The sequence below is a fragment of the Leopardus geoffroyi genome, chromosome B1 (assembly GCF_018350155.1).
Source record: "Leopardus geoffroyi isolate Oge1 chromosome B1, O.geoffroyi_Oge1_pat1.0, whole genome shotgun sequence".
In the NCBI taxonomy this organism is placed as follows: domain Eukaryota; kingdom Metazoa; phylum Chordata; class Mammalia; order Carnivora; family Felidae; genus Leopardus; species Leopardus geoffroyi.
In genome coordinates this window covers 86,769,904-86,786,541 of record NC_059327.1, presented here as the reverse complement: position 1 = coordinate 86,786,541, position 16,638 = coordinate 86,769,904, and the positions used below count along the sequence as shown (strand labels likewise).

Sequence of the window (16,638 nt, the reverse complement as noted above, 5' to 3'; positions counted from 1 at the left end):
CCACAAAAAGTTACGAAACAAAAACAAGAACAGCATTCTTTCCATGGGACTGTGTATATATATATATACCTGCTGAACAAACCTGCATCACCAGGTCATACCACTGCCTGAAACCCTATGGCCCTATGTTTCCAAGAACCAACTCATGACATTGCTTATTGATTGCCTGAGTAGAACTTCTTGAAATGCAGTGAACTTGATGCCAAACTAGTCCTCCTTTTCCTGGAAGCTTTAATCTAACTATGGTAATGCTATCCTTCCCTAACTCAGTTAGCTTGGGACATTATTCATATTTTCAAAGTAAACACCGTGTTGTTTACGAATATATCCACAAACAATAAAACTATAAAGAAAAGTAAAGAAATATTACCCCATAAGTCAGGATAATGGCACCTCTGGGGTAGTAAGAGAGGGGCACAGTTAATATTGTAAAATACTAGTAATTTATATTTTTTAACCTGGTTCATAGGTAATATTTATTCTTTTTGTTGTTCTTAAACTAATATATATGTATATATATATATGTACACACACACACACACACACACATATATATATATATATATATATATATATATATATAAAACGCAGTCTTCATATTGTATCAAATACTGCACAAAAAAACCTTTAAATAAATTACAAAACAAAGGTATGATAAATTAAAAATAAGAAAGCATAAGGGTGTCTGGCTCGCTCAGTCAGTTGAGCCTCCGATTCTTGATTTCAGCTCAGGTCGTGATCCCAGGGTCATGGGATGGATCCCTTCGTTGGGCTGAGAGTGGAGACTACTTAACATTCTCTCTCCCTCTGCCCCTTTCCCCTGCTCACACACACACACTCTCTCTCTCTAAATTAAAAAAAAAAAAAAAATTAAAATTAAAAAAAAGAAAAAGAAAAGGAAAACAAGCAAGCACATGCTGAACAGTAACACTGAATTTCCTACTTTGTATAAGGCAAAACATTTTTAACATTAAAAAAAAATATCCTTGGGCCACGTGGGTGGCTGTCAGTTGGATGGCTGACTTTTGATTTCAGCTGGGGTCATGATCTCACAGTTATGGGATTGAGCCCCCTGGCCGGCTCCAACTGCACATGGAGCCTGCTTGGGATCCTCTCTTCCTCCCTCTCTGCATGCGTGAAGAAAAAAAAAATCCTTCCCCACAAATTAGATACACCAACAGTTGAATCTCCATTCTTCTTGCTCAGCTTTATAACCACAACCTACAGGCAACATCACCTAGCTATAAAACGGATGTTAATGAGGAGCATGCGATAGGTAAAGACTGATGAGGTCCCCACTCATAAATTAAGAAAGCAACATCGTAAGTGGCATTTGAGCTGGTACTGACCCAAGCAGTAAATACCTTATTTATACAGAACCCAAAGGACTGATAACTTCTTTCATTCCTCTGCAATCTAATAGTATCTTTAACAGTAACATTAACCTGAAATTATTTTATACTGTGAACTCTCCACCTCCATCTTATCAGTAGGAAATAATTCAAATTTTCTAAACTATGAAATACTGGAGATGTAGAATTCTGGACAAGGCCAATTCCCCCATCTATAGTCTCTTCCCCCCACCAATTAGGATTCTCGACCCACTGTTCTCTCTTGTATACCTAGGCTGGGTTTTAATATTTCAATGGCTCCTTCTTATTAACTATAAAAAAGCCAAAATCTTTATTAAAAAAATTCAACTCTTCTTTCAAGTGAACTCCAGATCTTTGCATCTTATACCTGTATACATTCTCAAAAGATAGTCTAACTCTTTGACTCATTATCTACATATACCTTGCAATCTGGATTCTACCACTCCGATGAAACTATTCTCTTAAATGTCAGTAAGGATTAAACTCTATTTCAGTTTTCATCCTCCTTTATCCTTCTGCAGACTCATATACTTACACACTGTTACCTCATTTAAAAAATTGCTTCTTCAATCTTTTTTTTCTCTTTCTACCAATCTACTTTTAAGCATATCCTTTGACTCTTCTTCCATCTCCAGTGTCAGAAATATAGCCAACCTACTAAGGTTCTGTTCTCAGCATTTCCTTTTTACTCTATATTACCTTCCCTGGCAATGCCCCCCATTGTTATGGTTAAAAACAGCACCTCTATGCTGATGATTACTAAATGTTTGGTTCTTCTCCAAGCACCTTCTGAACTCCAGAACCAACTTTTAAACTACCAATTTAACATCACTACAGGAATAATCAGCTAATACTCTGAGCTTAACGTGTTTAAATGGAACAAATTATTAACATCTTTCCCTGTGCCCTCACCCTGTGTTCTTCTCTACACGTGTGTCTTCATATTTAACAAAAAAAGAGAGATTATAAATGTTTATATCTCTCAAATTCCCTTGAAAATTAAATATCCACAAAGTACTTAGTACAGTGTTTAGAATGGAGTAAATACTCAGTGAGTGAGGAGGGCATGTCTTCACACTACAATCAAAATTATCTGTATTACTTCTTTGTACAAAAAGCTTTCATGACTCCCCATTTGTCTAAAAGGAAAACTGAACATACTAAACAATGATTTTTAAGACTCTTTGAAATATAACCCTCAACCCTGTTAGGTATTGAATTGATTCAGACTGAGGAACTACAGAAGACTTCCTAGAACTGGGCCCTGAATGGATGAAAAGGATTTGGACAGATGTGGAAGGCAATTTCAGGTACAAAATGAACATGAACAAAACTCTTGGAAACTCTCACATTTGGGAATTAGGGGCAAAGCAATTAAGAGCTATGTGAGGTAATATAGGAAATAAGGCTGCAAAGGTGGTATATTAATTTCTTGGAGCTGCTGTAACAAATTATCATAAACTCATAAACTAGGCTATAATATTCCTGTTACTGTCCCTGCTCTTCCTCCCCCTTCTGTTCTATTCTATTCCATGTTTGCCTAGGAGTCAATTTACCAGATCACCCAGTAACTGTGCACTTCATCTTAAAAGGACTATCAAATTATATTATTTTACATTCCCACTATAAATGTATGCGAGTTCCACTGCTCTGCATCCTTTCCAACATATGGTATCCCTCTAATTTTTGCCATTCTGTGTAAGTATGTAGTAGTATCTCTCTGTGGTTTTGTGTTTCCCTGATGGTGAGTAATAGTGGGCATTTTTTAAAGTTCACTGATTTATTTGGTGGGCAGAGAGAAAGACAGAGAGAGAGAAAATCCCAAGCAGGCTTCACATCATCAGCACAGAACCCCATGCAGGGCTCAAACTCACAAACCAGGAGATCGTGACCTGAGCCAAAACCAAGAGTCAGATGCTAACCGACTGAGCCACCCAGGTGCCCCGTTGGGCATTTTTATATGCACTTATTGGCCATTTTATTATCTGTCCAAATCTTTTTCCTATTTTAATGGATTATCTCCAATTTATTATTTTATATATTCTGAATATAAATCCTTTGTCAGTATATGTATTGTAAAGGTTTTTTTCCAATCTTTGCTTCATCTTTTCATTTTCTTAATGGAATTTTTTTTCAAGAACAGAAGTTTTTAATTTAAATGAACTTCAATTCATCATTTTTTTTCTTCTAAAGTGTTGTCATGCTTTTGTGTTCAATCTAAGAAACCATGGCCTATTTTAAGATTGAAAAATTTTCTATGCTCAATTTTGAGTTATTCATTGTGTATGATGTGAGAAAGGATTGAGTTCATTTGCATATGGTATCCAGTTATTCCACCATTATTTGTTTAAAAGACTATCCTTTCTCCACCGAATTACATTACCACCATTACTGAAAATTAATCGGCCTTGGGGTGCCTGGGTGGCTCAATTGGTTAAGTGTCCAACTCTTGATTTCGGCTCAGGTCATGATCTCACAGTCATGAGATTGAGCTCTGCGTCAGGCTCTGTGCTGACAGCATGGAGCCTGCTTGGGATTCTTTCTTCTCTCCGCCCCCCCCCCCAACTTGTGTGCATGCACGAGTGCTTTCTCTCTCAAAATAAACTTTAAAAAAGAAAATTAGCCTCAGATGGATCTATATTATGTTCCACTGATCTACATGTCTGTTGGCATATCAATTCCACACTGTCTTAATTACTGGAACTTAATTACTGGAACTTCACGGTAAGGTGCGTAGGCCCTCCAACTCTGTTTTAACATAAATTCTCTAATCCATAAACATGGTATAACTCTTCATTTATTCAGGTCTTTAATTTCTCTCATAAGATGCTGTGTTTGCATATACATCTTTTATTTACTTCATTAAACATACCCCTGTGTCATTTTGATGCTGCTCAACAGTACTGCTTTTTAAATTTCCTATTTTGCTAAATTTCCTATTTTGCTAAGATATATAAATACAATTAATTTTTACATAGTCACTTGTTCTAAATTTGTTAGTTCTAACAGTTGTGTAGATTTCTTGGGAATTTCTATAAACATGATTGTATCATTTAGAAATAGTTTTACGACCTCTTTTCCAATCCATACGTCTTTTTATTTTTCTTAACCTGTAGCAATGTTTCCAGTGCAATGTTGAACAGAAGTGGTTAGAGCAGACATCTCTGCTTTACTACCAACCTTAAAAGGAAAACATTCCCTTTGTCACCTTTAAACATGATGTTGCCTGTGAGTTTTTCACAGATGTACTTATTAGGTTGAAGAAGATGCCCTTATTCCTAATTTAGGGAACTTGTATAATAAATAGGTGTTGAATTTTGGCAAATGGGTTTTCTGTGGTCACTGATAGGATCAAATGATTTTTTTCTTTTTATTTTGTTACTGTCATGAATTACATTGATTGATTAAACCTACCTTCCTGGGATAAACCTTATTTGGGTCATATGATCCCTTTTATACATTATTGGATTTAATTGCTAGTATTTAATCAAGAATGTTTTTATCTATGCCCGTGAAGGATATTGTTTGAGGATTTCTTTTCCTACATATCTCTGTCTGGTCTTGGTATCAAGATAATGCTGGCCTCAAAATGAGTTAGGACATGCTACCTTGTCTATTTTCTGAAAGAGTTATGTAAAATTAGTATTATTTCTTTCCTCAATGTTTGTTAGATCATCAATAATGCCACTTAGCCCTAGAGGTTTCTTTGTGGAAAAGATTTTGACTAGGAATTCAATTTATTTTAAGATACAGTGCTATTCAGATTTTCTATTCCTCTTAGAATGACTTTCAAGGATTTTGTCCAATTCATCTGAGTTGCCAACTTACTGGCATAAAGTTGTTCAACCCTTTCATTCCTTATAATAGTAATTTCTGCCTTCTGTGTTGTTGTTTTTTTTTTGTGCAGTCTACTGAGAGATTTATCAATTTTTTCTTAATCTTTTCAAAGGACCAGCTAGCAGATAATTTCTATTTGTCTACTTTTTACTTCACTGACTTATTTTTTTTACTTCCTTCCTTCTACTTTGGATTTAATTTGATCTTCATATTCTAGTTTATTGAAAGCTCAAATGATTTTAGACTTTTCCAACATAAGTATTTGAAACTATAAATTTACCTTTAAGCACTGTTTTAGCTGCATCCTTCAAATTTTGATATATTGTATTTTCATTTTCATTCAGTTAGGATATTCTCTAATTTCTCTTGTGATTTCTTTTTAATCCATGAGTTATATAAAAGTGAGCTGTTTAATATCCAAATGTTTGAGGATTCTGAAAGTGTTTTTTGTTGTTAATTTCTAACATATTTCTGCTTTTGTCACACAGCTTTCTCTGTATGATTTCAATCCTTTAAAAAATATTGAGATGTATAGGCACACCTGGCTAGCTCAGTCTATTGAGCGTCCGACTTCAGCTCAGGTCATGATCTTATGCTTCATGGGTGCAAGCCCCATGTCGGGGTCTGTGATGACAGCTCAGCCTGGAACCTGCTTCAGATTCTGTGTGTGTCTCTCTCTCTTCTCTGTCTCTCCCCTTCTCATGCTCTGTCTCTCTCTCAAAAATAAATAAACTTAAAAAAAATTTTTTTTTAAATCTGGTCTCAGTTATCCCATCACAATCTGAAGTAGAAGAACTCCTAACTTTGTCTGTCTGAAAGAAGATGCTCTCTAAAACTGTATTTGCTGTGTTTTAAAAACTCTATTTAGGGGCTCCTGGGTGGCTCAGTCGGTTAAGCCTCCAACTTTAGCTCAGGTCATGATCCCGTGGTTTACGGGTTTGAGCCCCGCGTCGGGCTCTGTGCTGACAGCTCAGAGCCTGGAGCCTGCTTCGGATTCTGTGTCTCCCTCTCCACTCCCCTCCCATGCTCACGCTCTCTCTCTTCTTCAAAAATAAATAAACATCAAAAAACAATTTTTTTAAACTCTATTTAAATCCTCTTTTAATTTTTTCCTGCATTAATTCTCATTTCTATGAGACTTACCTGTTCTACATTTCTGTTTCAGAAAACTGCTCTGGCTATTCCTGAATGTATACTCTTCCATACAATCTTTAGGTCATATAATCAATTTCCCCCCAAACTTGCCCTAACATTTTATAGAGGTGGAATATATAGATTAACTGGAAGAAACTGACATCCTCCACAATATTGACTCTTTCCATTCTCCTATCCAAGTACAAAGCACATCTCTTTGTTTACTAAAATCTAACCCTGACTTATTCTCTATAGCCATTCTGACATATTTTATTTCCAGTGCCTAGAAACGTACTTGACAATTGGCAGTAAGTGGTCAATTAATATTTGCTGAAGGAACAAATGAATGAAAGTAAGTGGGTTTCTACATAGCATAATTTGAAGAAAAAGTTCCCCAAGAATAATTTCCCCCTTTCTGGTGCCGTATTACCTAAAATGCCTGTGACTACCCATAACGCTACCACATAAATCATTAGTAATGCCTTGGCAAAATGATTTCACTTATCAGATTCTTTCTTCCATAATAACCAGTTCTCCAGGCCATGAACGCCTGGGTTCCATGTAAAAGAAGAAAAATAAAAAGAGTCTTCCGGAAACAAACTGTTGTACTCTTTTTCCCAAATAATAATGATACCAAACCAGCACAAGGTAAATATATTCTGCCTATTGTTCTTGGTGGCTCACTTCTTAGGGTTAAATACAACAAAGGAAGACTATACAACAAAGGGAAAGCATTGTAAAAAGAAGCAATAGTTGGCCTGGGTGATGTGGAGGGGATGGAAGTCCCCCGAGTCCCTGAACTCTTTGGTGAATCACACCTAGAAGTGATCATACAGAAAGTGAATCTTCAAGGAAGAAGTAGACATTGATTGTTCTGTAGCTGGGGCTTCTCTTAATGGGCTTTGAACCCGTTTTAGATTCAAATATAACAGGAACATTCTGGTTACCAAGTCCACTGAGAATAAAGGAAAAGCAGTACCTTCATTTTACCCCCTTCCCACTGAATTTAACCATATAGCTACCTTGGAAGACTAAACAGCCACAAACAAGCAAGAAAAAGCAGCAGACTCGAGAACACACAGCCTGATAGCCTAACTTGTTTCTTGGTCCCATCACTACACCACTATGCTGCTACTAAGGACCAGTAACAGCAATATCTTTCATAGAATACAGAGAAAACAGATTTTTTAAAGACAGTCAACTCTCCATTTGTCCACCTCATCTCTGACCAAATATTGTGACAAATTATAATTTAGATCCTTTTCAGTATTCAGTCTTTACTGAATGGTGGGACCAGAAGCCAGGCCATGGAAGTCCATATGCTTCTGGTACTGTTATTTTTCTACTATCTCCTATTCTTTAATGTTATCACAACAAGAAAATAACCAAATATGCTAATGATACAGAGTTCTATATGTATAAAATTTCAAAACCTTTCCTTTCTGATTGTAATTACAAATCATCCAAATTCTTAAGTATACATATAGGATTAAAATATAATAGATCCCCCTGCTGAATTAGAAATGATAGAATAACAAAGGAAGCAAAGATGACAACTAAAGGAAATACAAAATTCTAATTTAAGATGAATTTAATTTATGTATTTAGGTATATCATATATCTACAAATTCTGTAATCCAAAACAATGGATTTTATCAGGAATTAAAAGATATCTCTAGTACTTTGTGTTCTTTCTTTCAATTTCTTCCTCACAGTTCATTCCAATATATGCATGTTCCAACAATTCAGGTGAGCCTGGCAGTAATTATCTCAACCTTCTATTACCTAAATTATATAAGGGCACATGACACATACATGTACAGTTTCATGCATTGTACATTTTACCCTCAAATACCTGTTTCCCATTAATTTCAAAATTATTTCACGTATTGATTTCTATGAACAAAACAGAAATGTAATATACATTGGATGCCTAACCTCTTGATTTTCTACTCCATTGCTGGAAAGCTCCAAAACAGAACCTCCACTGTCAACCACAGCTGATGTCATTGTTTATTCCCTGAGGAAGCTTCAAACGCTATTAACCAATATAATGTAAAGGTTCATGGATGATTGCCAATGTTATAGATTTGCATAATCATGTTTTAAAAGTCAATAAACATGGAGTGAAGTAGATATCCAGAAATCCAGTCTTCTAAAGATGATTAACCAGAGAGCCTAAAAAGAGGAAGATTTTGAAAAATTATTAAAAATATACAGGAAGGATATAAAGCACAACCTATTTTACAATCTAATCTTTGACATTTTTATAAACTAAGAAAAGGGAACTTGGCTTATACAGCCCTGTGTCGAAAGAGGGCAGTAATGAGCATTCTACTTCTCAGAAATGTCAAGCTCATAAGCAATCTATTACAACCAAGCTATTGCACATGGATGACCTTATGATATTTGTTTCTTATTTTAAGAGAGAAAATGTTATAACTTTCTCCTTTTATGAAGATGTACTTTTATTCCTGAAATATTTTAGTAGACATTTTTAAAACCTTTTATGCGTTGGTAACAAAATATACAAAATAAAGTAAAATTATTTTCCTGTTTAACAAATTAAAAGATTTACTGGTTTGCAAATATTTCATTCTTCTTCTTTGGCTCATTTGGTTTATTTACCTAAATAATATAATTAGACTTGTCTTTTGCTTATGGTAGCAATCTTATTCTGTGTTCACATTTTGAATATTCTACTAGGACTAAAAACATTAATTTGAGTTGTTTATACTTTCAAATAGTTTAAAAATAAAGTAGTAAATCACTTATAATGCCTTTAGTATTACTTTATCATTCTATCATTCTTTCATCAATAATTTTTTTGCTACTGGTTAAATATTCAATATAGCAAATGGTTTCAAGGAAACATAATCCAAGCTTTTTTTCCCCTAGTAGAGATGACTGTCAATATATACATCATCCAGATTTATGCTTTAGATTATTTCTAAAAGCTTATATTTTACTTGATTTTATGTATGTTAAATTAAAGCTTTTTTTTTTTTTTTTTTTTTTTTTTTTTAAGTAGACTCCATGCCCAGGTGAAGCCCAACGCAGGGCTCAAACTCAAGAGCTGAGATCAAGAGTCTGACGCTTAACCAACTGAACCACCCAGGCACCTTGTAAGATTTACTTCTTAAAGAATTTTTTCACATAACAATTAAATAATTCAGAGAAATTAAGCATATTTAAAGAGAAATGAACATATATTTCTAATAAATCATTCCATTAATATTATGTCCTACATTAATTTTGACTACTGCTACCATACAGATATGGAAATAAAATAATAAAGAATTTCTATAAATTTATACAATAAAAGAAATACCTGGAAAAAAATTTCACCCTACCTCCTAAGATTCATTCAGGACTATGAGTATTCTTCTTGATCTTATCAACAGAAAATGGGATAGGACATATATGTATCTTAACAAAAATTAGTAAAAATCCACAGTATACATCACACTAAAGCTCATTATTATCATATAAGGTAACAACTATTTTCAATTTCTTTTTTCTTAACATATAGGTAATATTGGCAGAAATAAAGTTTACTTACAATTTGAATGTTAAGTAGTCTAAGCATCCTTCACTATTTTCACAACTTGGCAAGAGCTAAAATACAAACCAGCAGTTCTTTGAACTACTATTTGGGGGAAAAAAGACAGTATTAATATAATTCTATTTAAAAATATTTTGCTCAAAACAGGTATGATTCAGACAATATGTACTTATTACAACAAACCATCTGCAAATCCTGATAACACACATTATATAATGGACATAATAAAGAAGTTATTTCTAGGCTATTGAGAATCAAAAGTGTTTATCAAACTTAAAATTTTAAGTCACCACTAAAGTGTCAAATTACTGAATAATGACAGATCCAACATGCGTGGCCTATGCCTCATATTATGGGCTATATTTCAATAAACCAATAGGATTTTAACACATGGCTGCAGGTATAACCCTTGATGCCCAGAAGTTTAAAATCAAGTTTAAAAAGACTAACCCAGAAAACGACTGTAAAACAACACTAATGATATATCATATTGCCTAATAAGTCACTTTCCTGTTCTCTCACCCTCCAAATTTAGCTTGCATACACTTCCAAACATCCCAAGCCTTCTCAAATAGCCCTCTTCCCTTCAAAGGCTAATCTCCAGACCCATGCATTAGATGTTTGTTAGGCCTTGCTCCATCGATTATTCCCTCCTTTTCCTTAACCTTCTCTTACTTAACTTTGGGTCCTTTCCCTCAATATCTAAACATCTGTAAGACTCTTTCATCTTAAACATAGAAAAGTCCTCCTCCATGACTCTGCATACCCCTCCACCTACTATTCTAGTTCCTTCTTTTCTCAGAGACGGTTCTAGAAAAAACATCTATCTTCTGTCTCTACTTCCTAATTCCTCAGGTATTCCTCCTTTTATGGAGGTTTGGAATCCATCACCACCAACTGAAAGTTTTACTCTAAATTCTAATTGTCATTCAAATCCAATGGATACATTTCTGTTTTCATAGGACTTAATGTCTCTGAAGTATTTGATACTATTGATCATTCCATCCTTGAAACTCCATCTGGAATTTATCTTCTCCCTCTCTAGCTACTCTTTTTCAATTCCCTTCTGCAGGCCCACCCCTAATTTTCAAGGGGCTCGGAGCAAGAGTACAAATAGAAGCCTACAGTCCACATGCCTAAATATTTTAAAGTTATAAATCAAGCTAACAAGCTGGTAAATTATTATTCTATCCTCCTATATTCACATAAATACTTCTATAACAACCTAAAAGGTTGATTTGGAATTCTGATTTGGAATTCTCCCTGAAGTTCTACAGGAGCATGGGAATCACTCATTCATATATATATATATATATATATATATATATATATATATATATATATGTACATATACACATATACATACACACACATGTAGACATCCCATCCCACACGTCCAAATTCTGGCCACATGCCTGCAAACAGCTGCAGCTTGGTCATCCCTTGGGCCTAAAGAAGCCCATACATGTGTTCAGTCAAGAGAGGAGAGAATCAGGAAAGAAGCTTTTGAAGGGCCACATGGGCAGGGAATTCTGGGGTTCAAATACTCAGAGCTTAATCTAGAAATGGGTACCAGATGGACTAGTTCCCTTGCACGTTCCCCCTCCCCCACCCTTGCCCACCAAATCCTCATTCTACCAGAAGGGTTATAGCTGGACAAAGGCTAGATTTGGACCTCTAAAGCACAGGGCCTGGAGCAGGGTTCCTGCTTGGTGAAGTCAAACAACAGTGTTACTCTATGGTCAGCCCTTACGTGGAGGTGTTTTCAGGATCTCATCCCTAATTTTCTTCTGATTCTTTATACTCTTTCTTACTACCTCATATACTGCTATGGCTTCACGAAAATCTCTCTTCCAATCTAAACTATTTTATGGGCTCCAGTTTGTCTACTAGACACTTCCTTGCCTCTACTTCTTTGTGAAATTAAGTAGCGTATAAATAAACAGTAAGCATCTGTTCCAGGATATCCCAGGCACTCCATTAATTGATTCAGTCGTTCAGTAAATACTGAGCACCTGTTATATTATCAGTTTTCAGGGCTAGAGGTGTAGCGGTGAATAAAGGAAAAGTCCTCATTCTTATGGGTCTTAAATTCCAGCAGGAAAAGATGAAAATAAACAAAATATGTTTAGCATACACATAGATAGTGATAAAGGCTAAGGAGACAAATGAACCAAAGAGAAAGAATATTCAGCAGGGAAGAGAACTATAATTCCAAGTTAGGTGATCAAAAAAGAATTCACTAGAAAACTGACATGAATAAAGACCTGAAAGTAGGAAGTAAGCTGTGACAATGACTGGGGGAAGAGTCCTGTAGTTGAAGGAAAGGGAAATGCAGTATCTTCAGGGGGGAGTATGCCTCACTAGTTCAAGGAGGCCAATATGGCTAGAGTGAAATGAGCAAGAGGAAGAAAGAACAGAAGATGATAGAGAGTTAAGGGGAGGGGGCCATGTAGGCCCTCTTTGAGGACTGTGACTTTTACTCCAGGGAGAAGGAGAGTTTTATACAGAGAGATGACTAATTACAAGAATCATTAAGAAGCTGGGTTGATTGCCATTTGCAACTACATGGATGGAACTGGAGGGTATTATGCTAAGTGAAATTAGAGAAAGACAAAAATCATACGACTTCGCTCATATGAGGACTTTAAGAGGCAAAACAGATGAACATAAGGGAAGGGAAACAAAAATAATATAAAAACAGGGAGGGGGACAAAACAGACGAGACTCATAAATATGGAGAACAAACTGAGGGTTACGGGAGGGATTGTGGGAGGAGGGATGGGATAAATGGGTAAGGGGCACTAAGGAATCTACTCCTGAAGATATGCTAACTAATTTGGATGTAAATTTAAAAAAAGAAAAAAGAAAATTAAAAAAAAAAAAAACGAAGCTGGGTTGAGAACAGACAAGGGGACAAGGGCAGAAACAGGGAGATCAGTTAGGAAGCTACTATAATACTTAGGTGAGAAATGATAGTGGTTAGGACCCAAGTGGTAGGTTCTGGAGAGAGTGAAAAGTGGCCAACTGTTGGATATATTCTGAAGGTAAATGGACAAGATTTAATAGCAATTTGGATGTGGATGTGAGATAAAGAATCAAGAATGAATCCAAAGATAGCAGTCAGGTACACAGGAATAGCCATTAAATGGGATAGGGAAAAGTGCAGCAGGAGAAGTATATGTCCCAAACTAAACACGTTTTCCTGACAGAGGAAACTGTGCTTAGCTAAGTAAGCTACCCTAACGCCCACACAAACAATCTAACATGAAGAGTGCCTGAAGTTCAGAGTTCCTGAAAAACAGAGTTCCATCAACACTATCATAGTTTCTCACTCTTCACCCCATTTCTACAATCTCATATCCTCTGCCATAGCTGAGGTCTTATTATCATTTCTCTGTATTGTTTTAATGGCCTCAGAATTTGCCTCCTCATCTCTAATTTTTCCACCCTTCAACTCCATCTACTGCAATATCAGGATGATCCAAGATGGAATAATGTTAAGCCCCTCTCAAAATTCTTCAATAGTTTCTCATCACAGGAGAAACTCTCAGCCTTTTTGTAAACATCCTAATTTAATAGAAACAAGCAAGGGGTATAGGTCTATTTCTCAGAAGTTATGAAATGTTCATTCTGATATGCTCAGGTATGAAAATCACAAATCTAATCCACACTCACTTGTCCAGTCTCATCTTCCATTTCTCCCTTTATCTAACCTTAAACCACAATTGTTTATAGTTCTCTATATTCTTCTCTCTCTTTCTGTGAACATCCTTCCTTTTGCTTGCCCATCTGGCCAATTCCTAGTTGTCTTACAGGTCTCAAGTTGTAAGTACCCTTATCCCCTCAGGCTCAATATCATTTTTTTTTTAATTTTTAAATATTATTTAAATCCAAGTTAGTTAACATATAATGTAATAATGGTTCCAGGAGTAAATTTAGTGATTCATCACTTACATATAACACCCAGTGCTCATCCCAACAAGTGCCCTCCTTAATGCCCATCACTCATTTAGCCCATTCCCCCACCCAACACCCCTCCAGCAACCCCCAGTTTGTTCTCTGTATTTAAGGCTCTCTTACGGTCTACCTCCCTCTCTCTTTTTACCTTATGTTTCCTTCTCTTCCCCTATGTTTATCTGTTTTGTTTCTTAAATTCCACATACGCATGAAATCATGATAGGCTCAATATCATTTTCTAGGACTCTCCTTCCCCATCCACACCATGTGCCTCCTTCACAAAAACATCAGGGAAATAACAGCTTCCAGTAGATCCTTCACTTGCCACCTCCTATCAACTGTATCAAGCCCAACACCTATGCCTTTGTCTCAGTGCCTTCTAAAACCCTGCTCCTCTTTACCTTCCTAGTCTTACTTTGAACTACTTTCCCCCGAAGTAACAAGTTTTAAAAATCTGTGGTTTATATCACCTAACCAGGGCCTTTCATACAGTAGATACACAGTAAAGATGTGATGAATACAAGAATAAGCAAACACATTCCAATGAAACAAGTATCTTCACTGTTCACATACCATGCTCATCCCCATCCCTATCCCTCTGCTAGTGCTCTTCTCTTACCAGGAAGGTCCTCTTCTTTGGTTATTCAAATTCCACCTATTCCTCAAGGACAACTTTTTCCCTACAACTGAGTAACCTCTTCCTTATCTCTTACTACACCAGTTCTTTCAATAATACAGAAACAATTACAATCACGTAAAGAACCTACAAAGTATAGTGGAAACATTAAAAAAAAAAAAAAAAATCCAAGTCGACCTTGGAGAGTTCTGGAGAGACTTTAGAAAGGAACCACCATTTGCTCTGATACTTTAAGCCAGATAGATATTGGCACAGCAATAAGAAGAGAAAGAACTTTGAATAATAAATGCTAGTCTCAGGATTGAAAAGAAACTGTGAAAAATGATAAAAACTTAAGTATCACTCAGGAAATCTCTGCTCAGACTATAATTTAGTTCCTTAGAGTACAAATCACACTCTCATCAAAAAATTGTTTAAGTGTATGACTTCATGTAAAGTACAAAAACAAGGAACACTCCAACTATAATATTAGAAATAGGATATTATAACAGGCTAGTATAACTAATATACAAAGAATGCTTAAAATAGAGGAATAAAGGACCAAAAAAACAAAGAAAAAATAAAGAAAACACATAAATATACAATTTACAAAAACACATATAAAGATGGCCTTTAGGGGCGCCTGGGTGGCTCAGTTGGTTGAGTGTCCCACGCGGTTTTGGCTCAGGTCATGATCTCATGGTTCAGGAGATCAAGCCCCCGTCAAGCTCTGGGCTGACAGCATGGATCCTGCTTGGGATTCTCTCTTTCCCTCTCTTTCTGCCCCTCCCCCACTCATACTCTCACTCTCATTCTCTCTCAAAATAAATAAACTTAAAAAATTCTATTAAAGATTTTTATACAATCTACATTAATATACACATGAGTAAATGTGATGTGAATTCTTGTTAAGGTTCCAGTTTTCATGTTGAATTATGGATTCTTGTGTGTTTCATAAACAAAAAGTTATGCTTGGGCTAATTATTTAAGTATGTCGTGAATCAAGGACTATGATTCATATGATTTTATATAACTGGGGTCCAAGGAAGGGGGTTTAAAACCATATTAATTTTATTAGTTTCCCATCCAAAGTGTGAAAAACTCAACTGGTTCCCTTTAAATATGTCATGCAATTTGAAAAAATATTTACTAATCCTCTGGCAAATTCTCTTTTTTTCATTTTAACAGGCTATGTTAATTGCTTCTGATCTAATTGCTTCTTTTTTTAATGTTTATTTATTTACTTTGAGAGAGAAGGAGAGCGAGTGTGCATGCGCATACATGTGAGCGGGAAGAGGGGCAGAGAGAGAGAAGAGAGAGAATCCCAAGCACAGTGCAGGGCTCAAACTCAGAAACCCTGAGATCATGACCTGAGCTGAAATCAAGAGTCAGAGGCTTAACCCACTGAGCAACCCAGGTGCCCATATTTTCATTCTTTACATATAGTGTCTGGCACACTATGAACATTGAATGTCAATTTATTATTATGTCTTTGTAGAATCTGTCAGAACTGAATCACACTGCTAAAACTTCACGTAAGAATAAAGCAGTAGCAGAATAGATGATAATTCCTAAAACCTAATTGTTCCTCATGCAAAACGGGAATGTTCATTTTTATAATTTGTTAAAACAAAAATTAGGGGGCGCCTGGGTGGCTCAGTCAGTTGAGTATCCAACTCTTGGTTTTGGCTCAGGTTATGATCTCACAGTTCCTGAGTCTGAACCCTGTGTCAGACTCTGCTCTGAAAGTGGGGAACCTGCTTGCAATTCTCTCTTACCCTCTCTCTCTGCCCCTCCTTGGCTTGCTCTCTCTCTTAAAATAAAGAAATTAACTTTAAAAAACAAAACAAAAAAAAATAGTACAGCATTTTTTTTTTTTTTAGTACAACATTTTAAAGGGATAAAAAGTAGGGGCACCTGCGTGGCTCAGTTGGAAGAGCATGCAACTCTTGGCCTTGGGGTTGTGAGTTTGAGCACCATGTTGTGTATAGAGATTACTTAAAAACAAACAAACTCTTAAAAATAAAGGGATAAAAAATAAACTAATGAATCTTTTAAAAAGATTCCCTTGTGAAAATGGGAGTGAGATCATTTTGAGGGAACTAAGTCTAAGGAGTATACAGTTTAGAAATATTCGGGCCCGTAAGTCAGAA

At 35.8% G+C, this 16,638-nt stretch overlaps 1 protein-coding gene across 7 annotated transcripts in view; it reads right to left on the bottom strand.

Annotated features, from left to right (window-relative positions):
• ELF2 (E74 like ETS transcription factor 2) overlaps window positions 1–16,638 on the bottom strand; it is a 94,695-nt gene that overhangs the window by 55,803 nt on the left and 22,254 nt on the right. For 6 of the 7 annotated variants that reach the window (XM_045467306.1, XM_045467308.1, XM_045467310.1 and 3 more), the window contains exons 2-3: window positions 9,907–9,993; window positions 8,283–8,522 (exon numbers count right to left, since the gene is read on the bottom strand). The exons of the other annotated variant lie outside the window; for it this stretch is intronic. In XM_045467306.1, the coding sequence (XP_045323262.1) occupies window positions 8,283–8,354 (72 nt within the window). In that variant the 5' untranslated portion in view covers window positions 8,355–8,522; window positions 9,907–9,993. The remainder of the gene's footprint in view (window positions 1–8,282; window positions 8,523–9,906; window positions 9,994–16,638) is intronic. 7 annotated transcript variants of the gene reach the window in all.